At 37.9% G+C, this 19,313-nt stretch overlaps 1 protein-coding gene across 1 annotated transcript; it reads left to right on the forward strand.

The window, feature by feature from the left end:
- Positions 1-3,617: 3,617 nt before the first annotated feature.
- Positions 3,618-10,716, forward strand: LOC148571147 (uncharacterized; the record flags this gene model as incomplete). The annotated part of the gene is made up of 3 exons (XM_088507219.1): positions 3,618-4,261; positions 4,346-4,498; positions 9,842-10,716. Coding segments are annotated over 3 exons (801 nt in total), but the record flags the coding sequence as incomplete, so codon positions are not given.
- Between the last annotated feature and the right edge of the window lie 8,597 nt (positions 10,717-19,313).

The following is a 19,313-nucleotide window of genomic DNA, read 5'->3' on the forward strand; positions in this document are numbered from 1 at the left end:
TATTTCCATTTTCTGCACTTTACATTTCCAGTACTTTACTTGCACTTTGCTTTCCTTGCCATTTACTTTCTTGCACTTTATTGCTTTCCTTTACTTTCATGTCATTTACATTTTTTGTTGATTATCTCTCCTTAATGTTTGTCTAATTAGAATAATCAATCAACTATTGTTTGCTTAATCCATTAATCCTCGTGGGATCGACCTTACTCCTGTGAGTTTTTACTTGACAACAATTAGATATATGATTAACCCCATATTTAAGGTTTATCTTGTATTGATTTTAAGGGATTTTATCACCTTTTATCCATATTTATTCAATGAAATAGCATGGTTTCATGATTGTCTCCCAATTTATGATTAAGTGTGAAAACATGCTTTCTAGCCCTTAATTAGCTAAATTTAATTCACCTTTGATTCCACTAGATGCCTTGATTTGTTTGTTAAGTGATTTCAGGTTGAAAAGGCTAGGAATGGATCAAGGGAATAGAGAGAAAAGCATGCAAAGTGGAGAACACATGAAAAAGCCAAAGATTTGGATATCTTCATCCACGCGCACGCGCACCGTACGCACACGCGTGGATCACAAAAATGAAAGGGACACACACGCGCACTGCACGCGTACGCGTCGGTGGCCGCACATGATATTTTAATAGAAAACGTACCCAGCAATTTTGAGGAGCTGTGGGGCCCAATTTGCAACCAACTTTGGCGCCAAAATTTATTTAAAGGACCAAGGATTGAAGGGAAACAACACTTAGCATCATTTACACACATTAGGATTAGTTTTAGTTAGTTTTAGAGAGAGAAGCTCTCACTTCTCTCTAGAATTAGGTGTAGGTTAGATCTAGATTAGGAATTCTTAGATCTAGGTTAATTTCATGCTTTGATTTACTTTTCCTTTTGCAATTCTTCTTCTTCTACCTTTCTTCTCTCTAGTTTTGCACTTAATTCTTGTAGTGTTGATGCTCTTTTGTTCTTCCATTTTCCTTTAATACAATTTATGATTCATGTTCCTTTATTGTTCATTTGATTTGTTGTTATTTAATTCCTTGCAATTGAGTAGTGTAGATTTACTTTCCTTGCAATTTTACTATGCTTTCCTTTTATGCCTTTCAAGTGTTTGATAAAATGCTTGGTTGGATTTTAGAGTAGAATTTTAGTGCTCTTGGCTTGGGAAGGTAACTTAGGAACTCTTGAGTTATTAATGTCCAAGTGATTGATGATTGGGAGCCATTAACGCTAGATCTCACTAATTGATTTGGTGGAGAACTAGGACTTATGGACTTGGATTGACATAGCTCATTTGACTTTCCTTTATTAGTTAGAGGATGACTTAATGGGGTTGATCCTTGCCAATTCTCATGTTGTTGTTAGTGATAGGGATAGAGATCCTTGACCACCAAACCTTGCCAAGACCTTTTGTTATTTGAATTTCATCTCCATTTACTTTTCATGTTTCTTATCCAAAACCCCAAATATACAACTCATAACCAATAACAAGAACACTTGTTTGCAATTCCTAGGGAGAACGACCCGAGGTTCAATACTTCACTTTATATATTTAGGGATTTGTACTTGTGACAAACAATCTTTTGTATGAAAGGACTATTGTTGGTTTAGAAACTATACTTATAACGAGACTTTATTTGTGAATTCTAGACCACACAAAAGTCTTCTCATCAGTATACTTGCCGAAGGAATTTTCGTAGTGATACATTAATTCCGTCCATCACTCCTCATTCAATGGTAGGTGGTGAATGCCCAACACTAAACTTAGGTTTGATATCTGGGGGCTCTGTATGACTTTCCACTGAGAGAGAAGGTTGAAACACTAGGTGTTGTATGCTAGTACCTCCTCCTTTGTCTGAGAGAGGTTGATGCTTAGGAATCTTGAATAGTAATGGTCCTCATACATCCTTAGGATGAGCTCTCCTCTTTTGATATCAATCAAGGCTCTCCCAGTTGCTAGAAATGGCCTTCCTAGGATGATGGAGTCATCCTTTCCCTCTGCAGTGTCAAGTATCATGAAGTCTGCAGGGAGGTAAAGCTCTTCAACCTTTACTAGGACGTTCTCCACCAAACCATAGGCCCTCTTTAAGGACTTATCTGCCATCTCCAGTGAGATCCTTGTGGGCTGTGCCTCTTGGGTCCCCAGTTTCTTCATCACAGAGAGATGCATCAGATTTATGTTTGATCTAAGGTCGCATAGTGCCTTCTCAAATGTGATGGTCCCTATAGTGCAAGGAATTAGGAAGGTCCTGGGATCTGGCAATGTCTAAGGCAGCTTTTTTTGCACTAGTACACTACACTCCTTGTGAAAACCACCGTTTCATCTTCCCTCAAGGCCTTCTTCTTAGAAAATATACTTTTTAAATTGGCCATATAGGGAGGCTTCTTTTCCAACACCTTAGCAAAAGGAATGTTGATTTGTAGCTTCTTGAAGACTACCAAGAATTTAGCAATTTGTTCATCCTCAGTCTCCTTTTGCATGCTTAGAGAGGGTTGTACTTCAGGCTCCTTCATCTTGACTTGGGTGTGTACTTGTGCATTTCTAATCTCCTCCTGAGCCTCTTCCTCTTGCAAATCCTTAGCAACAACTTCCTCCTTGGGTTCGGCCTTCTTGTCCATAGTGAGGGCCTTGCACTCTTCCCTTGGATTTACCTCTTTGTTGCTTGGAAGAGTGTTGAGAGGTCTCTCAGGTATCCTACTGCTCAACTAACCCACTTGTATCTCCAAATTCTAAATTGAGGACTGTGTCTCTTGCATGAAGCTATGAGTGGTCTTGGAGAGCTCAGAAACTATTGTGGCTAAGCCAGTAAGGCTTTGCTTAGGCATCTCCATCAGCTACTAAGAGGGTTAGAACTATCTATTGTTGAAGCTATTTTGATTGGTTCCATCCTGATTGTTGTTGAAGCCTTGTTGAGGCCGCTGCTACTCCCTCCACCCAAAGTTAGGGTGATTCCTCCATCCCTAATTAAAAGTATTTGCATATGGATCATTATTAGAATTTCTGGAGGAATTTCCCATGTAATTAACTTCTTCCATGGTGGGTATAACAATCCTAGTTTTTGAAAATCAAATGATTAGTTATTTGTGATTTATTATATTTGTTGATAATCTTATTTTAAGAAAATTATTTTACTAAAGGTAATTAAATGGAGTTTCATGATAATTGAAGTTTAAATTAATTAGAATTTTTATATAATCTTTATTAGATATTTGATATAATTGAAATTATAATGTTAGTAATTGAAAAATAAGAAGATTTGTATAATTTAATTTAAATAAATTCTATTTTAAATGAATTATGTTATTAATTTGAACTCCTAGAAATTATTTTATTAGAAATAATTGATTTAACTTAGCAATATGTTGATAAATAATGTTCCTAAATATTTTTAAGATAGTATATTTGATTTTAAAATAACTCTACCCTTCAATTTTATCAAAATATCTATTCATACCTATCCTTATTATTTTATAAAATCTTAATTTCTAATCCCAAATTCCCAAATTGAATCAGAAATCCTAATTCCCAAATCCCAGAAACCCTAACCCTAACTCCCTCACCACACTCAGCCGTACCCCCATTTCTCCCCTTCCTTTCCTAAACGTAAAAATCACACACACACACAGAGGAGACCGGAGGAAGAGATAGCGCCGGCAGAAGGGAAGAAGAGCGTCGCCGGCCTGGTACCACCGTCGCCGTCGAGCTGCTGCGCAGCGCCGTCCCGTCCATAGAGCCCGAGCCCGCGTCGCCGTCGTCCATTCGCGTTCTGCCGCCACCGCTTCGAGGGCCTGTCGTCGCTGCTGACGTCGCTGAAAGGAGGAGAGCGACCACCACGAGGAGCCACCGCCGTCCTTTCTCGTCGTCTTCCTTGGAGCCGTCACCGTCGAGGGGCCAGCAGAGAGAGAGAACGAATGCGAGAGTCAGGGCCACCACCAAGGAGAGGAGCTGTGCTCTACGCCATTGTCGCCATCGATCCACGGCCACCACCGCGAGAGTTCCACCACCGTCGTTCCAGTGCTGCCGTTCATGCCCTCCGTTCCCTTCGTCGTTCTGTCCAGCATCACCAGCACTGAAGTCAACCTCTACCACCGTCAAGCTTTGTTGGAGCTGGTGCTATTTTTGGAGGTTTGAAGTGGAGGATTGCCCAGCTCTGTCGCTGCTCCTGGTTCTCGCAGCTACCGAAGCTTCTGCCGCCATCAGAGCTGCCATTGAAGCTATTGATTTGGTTCCAATTCCTCCATTTTTGAGACCGTGAGCTTTAATCCTTGCTCTGTTTCTATCCTATTCCTATGTCTTTCATCTGTTCTAACTAAGGAAACCTATTTTTTTGTTCAGTGCTGCTACTCTATTTTCCCTGTTTACTGCTAGAACTATCATAGGGGATACTGTTGATACCATCAGGAAACTGTTAGAGCTACTGTTGTTGTTGATGCGAGTTAGAACGAAGTTGGAGTCACGTTTAAATTCTGTAAATTTCGACACTCTGAGGTAGGGGATTAAACTTTTTTAATTTAGAATGCCCACCAAGTTATTTGAATAAGTGCAAATGGTTAACAATGGTTAAGAATTTCTTAATTGACATGAATGACCTGAAATGCATTTGAAATTTGTTAGTTGTTGTGAATATTTTGAGCTATGACTGGAATTAAATGTGGTTGTGAATAATGATTAGTTTAGTGTAATTTATTAAATTGATATATGCTGGGTTAATTATTGAAAAGCTGTCGTATGGATAATTGAAGAATTGAGTGTGGACTGTTGCTGTGAACGTTACTGGGTTTTATTGTTGTAAGTGATTACTTGAAAAGATTAATTTTGGTTGCTGTTGTGATTGATATTGGTTTTCTGATTTTGATGTAATTATGCTAAATTGGTTGAGTTGTGGTTATATTCCAATTGTTGAAAACAAGTGCTTGCTGTTGATTTTAGTTATCCGATGTACCGGAATGGCTGTAAAATTGACTTGTGACTGGCTGAAATTTGATCTGGTGGTTATTGAAGGATTAGAACTTAAAGGATTAAACTGTCTTGAGAACCTGATTTTCTAAAATAATATAGTAACTTTAAGAGTATATAAATAATTCTGTGATGGCTGGACTAATTTTCTATATCATAATTTATTGATCCTGGCTATGGCTGTGAATTGTGACTGCTTTTGAGGTTGTTATGACAATGATCAGTGGTTTGATTACTTTACTTAATTCTGATTAGTTGGGCTAGCTGGGCTAGCTATGAGTACGTTATGTTTGTGCTTTGATTACAGTAATATGTGAATTGAGGATTGCTTGGTGAATGTTTGCTGGAGATTCTGATTTTGCTTGTAAGCAATACATTGGGTGTTGAATTAATTTTTGATAAGCTAGGTTTGAAGTTGTGATTCGTAAAGGGATTGTAAATCGATTGTTAAATTAATTCCTTAAAATCTAAATTATAAACTGATGCAGTTATTATTAAAAGTATAAAGATAATTTGTAATAACTGGAAACTATATGAAGTTGACTTTTTGGGTGAATATAATAGTTGATTATAGGAGAACCAAGATTTTGTGAACAATACATATTTTTGTGTTTTGGTGTCAATGTTACTAAAATTTCTAGTTAAGTGGGGCGATAATGTGTTTGGATATTTGGGAATGAGGAACTATTAGTCTTTTGGTTAACTTAATTTATGATTTGATGAGTTTGAAGTTGGATTGATGGATTATGTGAGAATAGCAAATTGTGGATTTTCTGATTGATTGAGAACCTTTATTTGATACCTGTGAGAAAAGTTGATGAGATGTTGAGAAAGAAGGAACCCGTAAGGGTGGCTAAGTCCGGGTTTTAGGGGAGGTGCTGCCGAAATTTTATAAAAATCTGAGGTTTCATTTGAAAAGTTATTTTAGAAGCTTTGAATTTGGAAAATTATATTACTTGAGCTTTATTTAGTTTAGAAAAGAATTAAAATATTTTGAGTTCAATTTACCAAGGAAAGGAATTATGTTTCGAACTTGAATTATTTAAGAAAGAACTTATGTTTTGAATTTGATTCAATATAGAAAGAGTTATGTTTTGGGCTTGAAATAAAGGATTACCTTTTTAGAAATGTGGTGAAATATTAATATTTGAATTTGAATAGTAAGAGAGATGATTTTTGAATCTTTGGGAAGTTAGTAAACATGAGAAAGAGTTTTATTTGATTACATCTAATGAAAGGTTAAGTTTTGAAAAGTGTTTAATGCATTTAAAATAAATGATTTTTCTTGAGTCTTTGATATAGAACTAAAATGAAAGATAGTTTTAAAGTTGGCTTGACTCAAGATTGCCAAGGCAGAGATTATGAACTGAATTGATGATTGTGATTTTTATGAACGAATGCTTGAGAAAGTTAAGAAAGGTTTAAGAAAATGTGTTAAGGATTCAAAGTGAAAAGAGTAATATGATAAAGAGAATAGAGAACAAGCAGAGGGCCTGTTGAAAGGTCATTTGTTGCGTTAAGGCAACTCCAGAGATATTTGTATATTCATCTGCTGCTTTTCTGTTGGCTCTAGAGGTCCTGTAGGCCCAAGTTCACCTACAGTAAGTTGTTATTCCTGTAGGCCGAAGTTCACCTGCAGTGAATACCAATTGTGTATCTCAGGGTGTTGCTCCTGTAGGCCAAAGTTCACCTACAGTGAGTTGTGATACCTGTAAGCCGAAGTTCACTTACAGGGGCGCCATTTCTGTAAGCCGAAGTTCACTTACAGAGGTGCTATTTCTGTAGGCCGAAGTTCACCTACAGAAAGTTGTTGTGTTGTGGTTAAACTATTCCTGTAAGCCGAAGTTCACTTATGGGAGTGCTATTTCTGTAGGCCGAAGTTCACCTACAGAGTTAAAGCCATATCTAGGACTAGTTCCTGGGTAATGTCGGGTTGCAGGGTGTAAACCGACACGTGAGCTCATGGCCTGCTTAGGACAAACATGCATCATATTGGTTGTGCATTTGCATTTGGTTGTGTTTGCTTGTATTACCTCTTTGTGATTGTGTTGTTTATCTTATTGTGATTTGTTTTTGTGATGAATTGAGTTTCTTACTTGTGCTAGTATTTTGTGAATGGATAAAAATGATTACTATCTGTTGTTATGACTGAGAATCAATTATGTGGCTGAAAGATATTTAATATGACAAGTTTTTCAATTGAGATTTGTTTTGGGTTTAGGAATTTAAAGAAAGTAATTACTTATCTAAGGTAAGATTAAAAAGTATTTCAAAGGGTTTGACAAAGATGGTTTATTAAGTAAAAGTTAATTATTTGCATGTTAATCATTACTTTTACGGCATTCCCATTCCCTACTGAGAACGTGTGGTTTGTTCTCACCCCAAAATCTTCCACCCTTTCAGTGATACAGGTTCGAAGACTTAGTTTGAAGCTGCAGGCGATTGTTAGACCTTATTTATGAGTTAAGTTTTTGAATTGAGTTGCTTTCATAGAATTCCCTCGCCTTTGTTGCTTAAGATTTTATTTTATAAGAGGGATAGGAGTTGTATCTAAGTTACACTTGAATTTGTTTGTATAATATTTACTAGTAATTATATGATTATTATTATTTGGTGATGCTTGATATATGATTTGATAAACAAAAATAAAATTTTCTGGCATTTTCTACTAAAACTGAAATACGATATCGAACTAAAGGCTCAATATTAAATAGTTAATAAGGAAAACAGGTCAGTAACGCCTTACATTTGGTACGATCATGACATATTGGAAGTTGGGTCGTTACAGTGGGCTAAGCAATGTCACCAACGTCTCCTTCATAGGATGCATCTTGAGTGTTGACGGCTGAAACTTGCATCCCGGTCAAGTGTTGAGAGATCATGCTTATCTGCTGGGACATGAGCTTGTTCTGTGCCAAAATAGCATCCAGTGTTTCTACTTCCATGACTCCTCTCTTTTGAGTAGTCCCAGTATTTACATGGTTCCTCTCAGAAGTGTACATGTACTGGTTGTTGGCCACCATCTCAATGAGCTCATTCGCCTCCTCAGGCATCTTTTTCATGTGTAGTGAACTATAACACCCTAACTTTTAGCACCCCATAATCGTACTAAAATTCCAGGCGTCATGTACCTCTAAACCTTTTTATTCTATACTATTTTTATTTCATATTAAGCCTTTGTGAATACAAACTGAAACCTTTACTTAAGAAAACGAAGATTCTTTATTTTAAACCACTTAACGACAAAGGAATATATTAATTAAAGGAATGTCTGCCACATGAGAGCATATGCGACTTTATTTGGGCCTTAGTACCGAATGTATAGTGGGGATGCCCACAGACTGAGAACTATTTTCCAGACGTAAGCTCGTTGATTTGAAAGTCACACTGTATGCGGCCTAGCCGTAAGACTTATAAGCACACTGTATGCATCTGGAAAGCCATATCTGGGACTCGTGCCCGGGTAATGTTGGGAGCGGGTAGGCAACCGACACATGAGCTCATGGCCTACATAGGACATACATGCATCATATTGTTTGCGCATTAGCATTTGATTGTGGTTATTTATTTTATTTTCCTGTGCTTGTGTTGTTTGTCTTGGTGTCTTGCTTGTGTGCTTAACTGGGTATTTTGTTATGCTGCAAACTTAGTAATCTAATTTAAAGAAAACTAACTAAAGTCTTTAAAGTGAGTTCAAATATTTTTAAAGGTAATTCTTTTTAAAGTTATAAAGTATTCATTTGCATATTATTTCTTTACTCTCACGGCATTCACCTTCCCTACTGAGAACATGCGAGGACGACGTTCTCATCCCCCTATAGATTTTTCTTTTCAGCAACAGGTTCAAGAATCCTTGGCGCGGAGTTGCGACTGAACATAAGAGTTTTATGTACATATATATCCGTATTTACTGTTTTTTTTATTTTGTTTTAGTCTTTATTTTCCCTCGTCGCTTATTTTCTTTGGTTTTTAGAGGGGTAAAAACTTGTATTTGACGATCTCTTAATTTGTCTATGTAAATAATGCTATGTGAATATATATATTTTTGTGATTAAGAGGTTTAAAGTAAAAACCTTTCTTTTTCTTGATTAAAGTTTCGGTTCGTATTCGCGAAGGTTCAATATTAAATACAAATAGTATATAATAAACAGGTTTAGAGGTAAGTAGCACTCGGACTTTTAGTACAATCACGAGGTGCTAAAAGTTAAGGTGTTACATGAACCACCTGCTGAATGGTCCAGTGACATCTTGGCCATCTTAGAGAGGTCATCATAAAAGATCTCTAGCCTGGTCCAATCTGAAATCATGTCGGGAGGGCATCTCCTGATCAGTTGTTTGTACCTTTCCCAGGCTTCGTAGGGGGACTCTTGTTCTTTCTGTCTAAAGTTCTGAACTTCCACTCTAAGCTTACTCAGCTTCTGGGGTAGAAAGAACTTGGCCAGAAATCCAGTGACCACCTTGTCCCATGTGTCCATGCTCTCCTTAGACTGAGAATCCAGCCATAGCTTTGCTCTGTCCCTCATAGCAAAGGGGAAGAGCATGAGCTTGTATACCTCGGGGTTTACTCTATTCGTCTTAACCGTGTCACAGATTTGCAGAAAGTCAGATATGAATTTATTGGAGTCCTCCTTGATGACAAGTCATCTTAGCCTAGTTTCACTAGCCTTTTTCTTTTGTTTTCAATTGATTTATGCACTATCTTGAGCCATAAGCAAGCCAATTGGGTAGATTTCCATGTCTCCTTTGATTTAATCAACCATGTATGAATTAATGCAATTTCATGAGATTTTATGCTATAATTGTCATATATTATGAAAGAATAACAAACTCATGATTTTGAGCAAAGCTTTGATGTGTTTGGTTGATTAATGATAGGTGAAAAGAGTTTTGAAGAAGGTTGAAGAAAGAAGGAAGGGCTAGGAGCAAGAGAAAACAAAAAGTTTTAGCCAAAGTTTGACCTCAAACTTTAGCTCAAACTTTTAAAAGAGTTGAAAACACTCCAGAGGAAAAAAGCTTGAGCAAAAGTTTGACCTCAAACTTTAGCTCAAACTTTTGGGATCAAAAAATCAATACCCTGGAGAAAAAAGCTTGCGCCAACGTTTGAGGTCAAACTTTTGCTCAAACGTTGGCACCACACTTGCACACTCTGGAGGAAAAAGCTTGCGCCAACGTTTGAGGTCAAACTTTTGCTCAAACGTTGGCGCAACACATATTTACAAGGGGGCCAACGTTTGAGCAAAAGTTTGACCTCAAACTTTGGCTCAAACGTTGGTAGCAGCAAGGAAGCTTAGCTGATGCGAAAAGTTTGAGTAAAAGTTTGACCTCAAACTTTTACTCAAACTTTTACTCAAGCTTTTATGTTTTTCAACCCGGTTCACAATGGATCTTTCTCCAACTCCAAGAGCAATCAACCAAGGCCTTTATCAACCCAATTCCATCAAGAACAAAGGCCCAATTCAAGGTTTGAAGACCATTTGAAGAAAGTGTATAAATAGCTTAGGATTTAAGTTTTGAGAGAGCTTCCTTTTAGAATTTTCATAACACTTACAGTAGAGAACTCACTTTACATTTTTTTGTTTTGCTGTTTTAGAATTCTAGAGAATTGGGGAGGAGAATTGATCTCTCTTCTTCCTGGTTCTTGTTGAGCACTCTTTACTTTTCTTGCTTGGGATCTTAGGTGGAGAATTGAAGAACTTCTGTTTCAATCTCACCTTTGGATCTTGTTTAATTTTCTGCATAATCAAAATTCAATTTCTGTTCATTGCTTCTTCTTTTATTCTCTCTGCAATTTACATTTCCCTTGCAATTGTTCTTGCTGGATCTAGGAAGGCAGTGGGATCTAGACTTGGTTATCTAGTCTCTTGGGTCTTGAGATCTACAGCTTTAAATTTCAATTTCCCTGTTTCATTGCTACACCAAGCTGATTTCCATTTTTGTCAAGATCTGGTTCAATTGAATCCATCTTTGACATTCCTGTTTGTTGCAATTTATTGTTCCTTGTTTAATTTCTGCAAATCCAATTCCCAATTCCCTTTACAATTCAAGCCATTTACATTTCTTACACTTTAAGATTCTGCAATTTACATTTCTTGCAATCTAAGTTTCTGAAATTTACATTACTTGTTCTTTAAGATTTAGCTTATTTACTTTCTTTGCTCTTTAATTTTCTGCAATCTACCCTTCTCCCTTTTAATTTCATGCAATTTAAATTCTGTCGAATACAAACCACTCAAATCAACTCTTGATTCGCTTGACTAAATCAACCACTAAACTAAAATTGCTCAATCCTTCAATCCCTGTGGGATCGACCTCACTCCCGTGAGTTTTATTACTTGACACGACCCAGTGCACTTGCCGGTTAGTTTTGTGTATTTGGAATTCATTTTTCGTTTTCCGAAAATACGCATCAAGTTTTTGGCGCCGTTGCCAGGGATTGAAATAGATTGACAATGATTACGTGAAGTGGAGATCTAGATCTAGCATTTTTATTTTCTGTTTCTCAAATTTTTGACTAACACGCTAACTGTTTGAAATTTTGCTTAAACTAAACTTCATTCTAGCAATAGATTGAAGAGTTACTGGTGGTGTTTCTTTTGTTGTGTTTGTATGTCAGGTACAGGGAGATCCATTCCTGTTTTATCTGAAACTGACCAGAGAACTCTTAGAAGGTTAAGAAAAGCTGAAAGAGGGAAAAATATTGTTGGAGAGGAAGAATCTGAGGAAGAATATCACGAGATGGAAGGAGATCCATCTAATCCAGGAGGAGGGGTTGACAATAACCCACAGCAGAGGAGAGTATTGGCCTCCTATACCTTTGCAAATGCTAGACATTGTGGAAGCAGCATTCTCACCCCTAATGTCAATGCAAATAACTTTGAACTGAAGCCACAACTCATTACATTGGTCCAAAACAACTGCTCGTTTGGGGGAGGACCATTGGAGGATCCAAATCAACATCTATCTACATTCTTAAGGATTTGTGACACTGTCAAGTCCAATGGCGTGAATCCTGAAACTTACAAGCTTCTGCTGTTCCCATTCTCATTAAGGGACAAGGCCGCACAATGGCTTGAAACTTTTCCCCAAGGAAGCATCACTAGTTGGGATGACTTGGTAACTAAATTTCTAGCCAAATTCTATCCACCTCAAAGAGTCATCAGGCTGAAGACTGAGGTGCAAACATTCACACAATTGGATGCTGAAAATCTGTATGAAGCATGGGAGAGATACAAGGCTCTGCTGAGGAAATGTCCACCAGAAATGTTCACTGAGTGGGACAAGCTACAGAACTTCTATGAAGGACTCACTCTAAAGGCTCAAGAATCACTTGACCACTCAGTTGGAGGATCATTGCAACTGATGAAAACAGCAGAAGAAGCTCAAAATCTTATTGACATGATGGCCAACAATCAATATTTCTTCGCTCATCAAAGAAATCGCCAACCATCGCAAAGGAGAGGAGTAATGGAGCTAGAAGGAGTGGACTCAATCTTGGCTCAAAACAAGATGATGCAGCAGCAAATTCAACAACAATTTGAGCAAATGGCCAAGAGGATTGATAGCCTCCAAGTTGCAGCAGTTAACACAAGCCAACCATCATCCACATGGGGGCAAAATGAAGAAACTCAAGAGGAGCAGCAGCAAGAACAAGTCCAATACATGCACAACCAAAATTCTAGACAGAATGAAGTGTATGGTGACACATACAATCCATCCTGGAAGAACCACCCAAACCTCAGATGGGGAGATAATCACAACCAGAACCAACAACCATGGCAGAGGAACTCAAACCAAAATACTTCAAGAAACAACCAAAACCACAACCAGCAGCAAACTAACCAAAACCCCTACAGAAAGCCTCAAAACAACTACCCCAACCCCAACCATTACCAATCTAATAACCAACCCACCAACCAAAATACCCACCATCCACCATCCACATCTCACAACCCACCGCAAGCATCACCTGAATCTCAAAGACTCACCAACTTGGAAACCTTGATAGACAAAATGTGGAAACAACAAGAAATGACAACCAAGAACCATGAAGCCTCCATGAAGAGCCTAGAGAGGCAAATTGGGCAAATCTCCAAACAGATTTCTGTTGAGAGACCTTCAAGCTCACTGCCGAGTGACACAATCCCAAATCCTAAGGAAGAATGCAAGGCAATACAATTAAGGAGTGGGAGAACATTGATGAGCAACAATGACACTACAAAGAAGCAAGTAGAGAGCAGCAAAAGACCAATAGAAGAGAAACAGCTAACACACACAGAGGGAGCCAATGATGATGATGCAATGGCAAGCAAGCAAGCTTCAAAGCAAACTCAAGAAAAGGAGGAACAATCAAAAATTCCAAAAAAGGGGAATGAAGCAATTGAAGAGCCAACCAAAAATCAAAAGCAACAAGCAGAGAAGACCTTTGTACCTCCACTGCCATATCCCCAGAGATTCAACAAGGAGGCAAAGGACCAACAATTTCACAAGTTCCTTGAGACTTTCAAAAAGCTGGAAATCAATATTCCCTTGGCTGAAGCACTTGAGCAAATGCCTCTGTATGCCAAGTTTTTGAAGGAGCTTATCAACAAAAAAAGAAGTTGGAATGAGAAAGAGACCATACTGCTTACTGAGGAATGCAGGGTTTTGATTCAAAAAGGGCTTCCTCCTAAGCTTGAAGACCCAGGAAGCTTTTTGCTGCCTTGCACCGTTGGGGAATTAACTATCACTAAGGCAATGTGCAATCTAGGAGCAAGTATTAACTTAATTCCCTCCTCTTTGGTAAAAAAACTGCATATAGAGGAAGTTAAACCGGTACAGATGTCTCTAGTGCTGGTAGATAAGTCAATGGTATACCCCAGGGGTGTAATTGAAAATCTTCTAGTCAAAGTGGACAAATTCATATACCCTGCAGATTTTGTGGTTCTAGATTCAAATGAGGATGAAAGTGACTCCATCATACTTAGGAGACCGTTCTTGGCCACTGCCAGGGCTATCATAGACGTAGAACAAGGAGAATTAACTCTCATAATGCATGATAAGAGTGTCACTCTGAAAGTATTACCAGAAGCGCAGTTCAATGATGAGAAGAAAGATTATATGGAATTCGACAAGGAAGAATCACAGTTAAAGGAAGAAAGCAACAAGGTGATTCACAGCAACATCCCAAGGCAAAAGATTGTGCAGAAAGATGAAGAAGTTTAAGAGGATACTGGAATATTAGCCACTAAGAAGAGAGATCTCCAAAGTAAGTCTACAGCCAGAGAAGAAAGATCAACAAAAAAGGGGAAGAAACACAGAAACAAAACAAAAAGAGGTTGAAAGAACAGAAAGATTCCAACAGAAGGGCTTTCTAAAGGTGATCAAGTGCAATTAATTTATCAACAACTAGGAGCAAGCCAACAGACTGATGATTACTACACTGTCAGCAATATACTCTCATTAGAGCATGCTGAAATTGAACACCAAGGAACAAAGAGGAGGATCACAGTCAGGGGAGACAAGTTGAGGCACTACAATCATCAACCACCATAAAAGAAAGCCCCAATGTCAAGCTAGTGACAATAAAAGAGCGCTCCATGGGAGGCAACCCATGATTTAAGATTCATGTCATTTTAAATTCAATAAGCTATGATCACCTGAGCATGAATTTTTTTTTCCTGGACGTACTTAATGAATGCATGCAATTTTTTTTAAACATATGCTAAGACTTCTAAAGTTTGGTGTACCTTCAAGCACACCAAACCAGTGTTACAAACATTTTCATACTATATGCCTAGCATATGACCAAACACTAAGTTTGGTGTTTTTCTTCTCATGAAAATTAAAAATCATGCATCAATGGTCATACATTGTCTCTTTCTGAGACTTTTCAATTAAAAGGAAATCATATTCTGTGATGAAGGCATCAATTGTGATTAACTACTAGCATCTCACATTTACCCCTTAAGCAAGAGACAAGTTTGGTGTTCATCAAACCTTGATGCACTGATTAAGGGACACAATTGATCCTTCATGAAAAAAAAAGAGAGAAAAAGGAAAATTATGATGAAAACATTTCTTATAAACATTTAACCAAGAGTGACATTGGGATTTCAAAAACACTAGTTGGAGGAAGAAACATTTTTAAACTATATGACCAAACATTAAGTTTGGTGTCCTCCAAGAAAAGTCACGGTCACAATGGATATAAGGAATGAGAGTTCATATAGTTGTGAATAAAGGAAGCATTCTTGCCACGGTTTGATAATGTTGATCCTTGATGTCTTGTTGTGATGACTAGGTGGTCAAAGAACACTCAATGAAAGAGACAAGACAAAGGAAGAGCATAGCATGAGGAAAAAATCCCATCACATGTCTCAAAAAGTGAATCTTCCACTCCTTGGAATGATCACAGTATAGACCATTGAAGAAGCAAGTTTTGTCTTCATTCACCCTCACATGCACACCTTTGATTCACATAGTGTCCAATTGCATCCCAGCCTTCCATTATTCGTTTAAGTAACACACCACCTTCAAGCCATGCACATAACCGAATCGTTGCATACCTCTGCACTCCAACCATTCAAACTCCATTCCCATCATCATTCTTCATCATATAAGCTCAGCCTCAATCACTTTTCTTGTCAAAATCTCCAACTTTCTTCACACTCCCTTTAACCCCAAAGAGATCACACAACCAAGTGATCATGGCCTCTTCCTCAAGAACCAAACGAAGAAAAGGGAAAGATCCCATGATGGAGGAGAGTAAACATGAATATGACCGATGGAGATTTAGATCTTGGTTCCATCAATTACAACTTCAATGGATGAATGAGAAGAAGATATATCCAGAGGTTCCTTTCATGCTACCAGATGAAGGGTGCCAAGAAATGAAGGACAAGATTAGAAAGAGGAAATGGGAAGAACTCGTCTCACCTATCACTCGAGTCAATGCAAATATCATAAGAGAGTTCTATGCCAATATCCCAAGACTTGACATGGGTGAAGCCCCAACGTACAAGAGTTATGTACGGGGGATGGAAGTAGACTTTAGCTCAGACGCCATCAAGAAAGTATTGGGACTAAAATCAGTCCGCTTTAGTGAACCTGGATACCACCAAAGGGTGAATGGAGATCCGGATTATGATAGAATTTCTAGAGATATTTGTATGGAGAACTCAGAGTGGGAAGGAGATGCCAAGAACAAATACAAGTATCTGAGGAGAGGAAACCTTACCCCGGAAGCAAAGGGATGGTATGAGCTATTGAAAAGATCAATTTTGGGCACAGTAAACACCTCAGAAGTCAACAGGAAGAGAGCTATTATGTCGCATTGCATTATTATGGGAGGAGAGGTGAAGGTTCATGAAATCCTTTCAAAAGACATTCAAAAACTTGCAGAGAAGAATTTGGCCGGGTCTTGGTTGTACTACCCAAGCACCATTATGAGGTTGTGCACAAAAGCTAAAGTACCAATGGAGGACGAGAATCCAACATGGTTGAACCCGGGTATGCCTATAACCATTGAAAGAATGATGATAGCTACTGAAGCGCATCAATGCCGAAGACCACATGGAAGAAGGCAAAGAGAAGAACCAATGGAAGAAGAAGAGTTACAAGAGGAAGAAGAACCACAAGAGGAAGAGGAACAGCAACACAGTCCATCACACAACACTCTGGACATGACTCAGATGTAGGAAGCAATTGGAAGATTATCACAACAGTACATGAGAATTCAAGAAAGGCAAGAAGAATACCATTCACTATACATGAAAAACCAACAAGAGCAAGAAGAATGGGAGCTAAGAATGATGAACAAATAAAGTGAGTTTGAGTCAAAATTCTTTGCGATGCAAGAGGAGCATGCCTTCCAATCTCACGAATCGTTTGGAAAGTTGGCACAAATGCAAGCTGAAAATCTGAGGGCTCTCAAAGAGTTCACAACACTCCAAGATGCAAGATATGAAGTCCAAGCCGACTACAACATAAATAGTCAAATCAAACTGAACTATATTGGAGAGCATCTGCACAACATGGATCCAACATTTCCAACTTTCGATGAATTCTTCAAAAGGAGAAGTGAGATAGAAGTAAGCAATGCTATGAAGCTTGAAGATAGAGTAGAGGAGGCGATGAATAAAATTGGGTTCTGGCAGGATCAACAGACAACAGACATGGACACAGGGAACACCAGCAACCAAGTGTATGAAAGAAGAAAGAAAAAGCATGACAAATGAAAGGTGGACTTGCTCCTTGTTCATCACTACAAAGAAAAAAGCATGCATCTTATCTGTTTAAAATAGTCTTTGCATTATGTTTGTTTCAATTTAAAATAAGTAAGCTAGTCTAATTGTGTGCTTGTGTGTTTACTTTCACTTAACAAAAAGCATGCTTTGTCCCCTGCATTTTCAATTCAATAAAAGAAATGTTTGAATGTGAAGTGAGATAGTTCTCTGTTAGATAGAAGTACAATAAAAGTAAGTGGTGGTATGTATGTGTGATTGTATGATAGCTCACTTTTAGTGAATAAGAGAACTAGGATGTCTCCTTTTAAGCAGAAAGTAGTTCACTGTCTATGAATCTCAATCAAATAAAAGTCCTTGGTTAAAAAGAAAAACAAACAGAGAAAAGAAAAAGCCAAAAATGGGCAATAGAATAAAAGAAAAAAAAAAGAAACAAAGCTAGACACCAATAGCTTGAACCTTAGAATATATGCCTGTGGTGTCTTTGTACTGGGATCTGCTTGGATTATTAAGTTCTTTGGAGTGCATCAACACTTGGTGACTTGGGTTAACTAACCCGGGATCATCAGCTGAAAGTCCACTATCAAGAGCAACCTAACTACAAGGCATTTAGTAACCCAAAGAGGTGCTGGGCATCAATGTTCTAAGAAGGAATGTGAGCCAAGTGTCTATAGTGAATAATGTGTCAAGTATAAAGAAAGAAAAGAACTTGTTACACATGACACTGAACTAAAGCTTTTAAAAAAAAAAAATAATAGTCAAGGACAAAGGAATAATGAGAGGTCATAGAAGTGTGTTGCTTGATGCTTGAAGGGGACTTTCTAGGCCTAAAAGTCACATATCCACAGAAAACCCCATGAACTACCAATAATACTCTGCTAGCATGAACATCCTCTTCGATTTCATTCTTTCTTCTCAATAATTCTTTTCTTGCTTGGGGACAAGCAAGTTTTAAGTTTGGTGTTGTGATGACAAGTCATCTTAGCCTAGTTTCACTAGCCTTTTTCTTTTGTTTTCAATTGATTTATGCACTTTCTTGAGCCATAAGCAAGCCAATTGGGTAGATTTCCATGTCTCCTTTGATTTAATCAACCATGTATGAATTAATGCAATTTCATGAGATTTTATGCTATAATTGTCATATATTATGAAAGAATAACAAACTCATGATTTTGAGCAAAGCTTTGATGTGTTTGGTTGATTAATGATAGGTGAAAAGAGTTTTGAAGAAGGTTGAAGAAAGAAGGAAGGGTTAGGAGCAAGAGAAAACAAAAAGTTTGAGCCAAAGTTTGATCTCAAACTTTAGCTCAAACTTTTAAAAGAGTTGAAAACACTCCAGAGGAAAAAAGCTTGAGCAAAAGTTTGACCTCAAACCTTAGCTCAAACTTTTGGGATCACAAAATCAATACCCTGGAGAAAAAAGCTTGCGCCAACGTTTGAGGTTAAACTTTTGCTCAAACGTTGGCGCCACACTTGCACACCCTGGAGGAAAAAGCTCGCGCCAACGTTTGAGGTCAAACTTTTGCTCAAACGTTGGCGCAACACACATTTACAAGGGGGCCAACGTTTGAGCAAAAGTTTGACCTCAAACTTTGGCTCAAACGTTGGTAGCAGCAAGGAAGCTTAGCTGATGTGAAAAGTTTGAGTAAAAGTTTGACCTCAAACTTTTACTCAAACTTTTACTCAAGCTTTTATGTTTTTCAACCCGGTTCACAATGGATCTTTCTCCAACTCCAAGAGCAATCAACCAAGGCCTTTATGAACCCAATTCCATCAAGAACAAAGGCCCAATTCAAGGCTTGAAGACCATTTGAAGAAAGTGTATAAATAGCTTAGGATTTAAGTTTTGAGAGAGCTTCCTTTTAGAATTTTCATAACACTTACAGTAGAGAACTCACTTTACATTTTTTTGTTTTGCTGTTTTAGAATTCTAGAGAATTGGGGAGGAGAATTGATCTCTCTTCTTCCTGGTTCTTGTTGAGCACTCTTTACTTTTCTTGCTTGGGATCTTAGGTGGAGAATTGAAGAACATCTGTTTCAATCTCACCTTTGGATCTTGTTTAATTTTCTGCATAATCAAAATTCAATTTCTGTTCATTGCTTCTTCTTCTATTCTCTCTGCAATT

The sequence above is a fragment of the Arachis ipaensis genome, chromosome B3 (assembly GCF_059453495.1).
Source record: "Arachis ipaensis isolate K30076 ecotype BB chromosome B3, ASM5945349v1, whole genome shotgun sequence".
In the NCBI taxonomy this organism is placed as follows: Eukaryota; Viridiplantae; Streptophyta; class Magnoliopsida; order Fabales; family Fabaceae; genus Arachis; species Arachis ipaensis.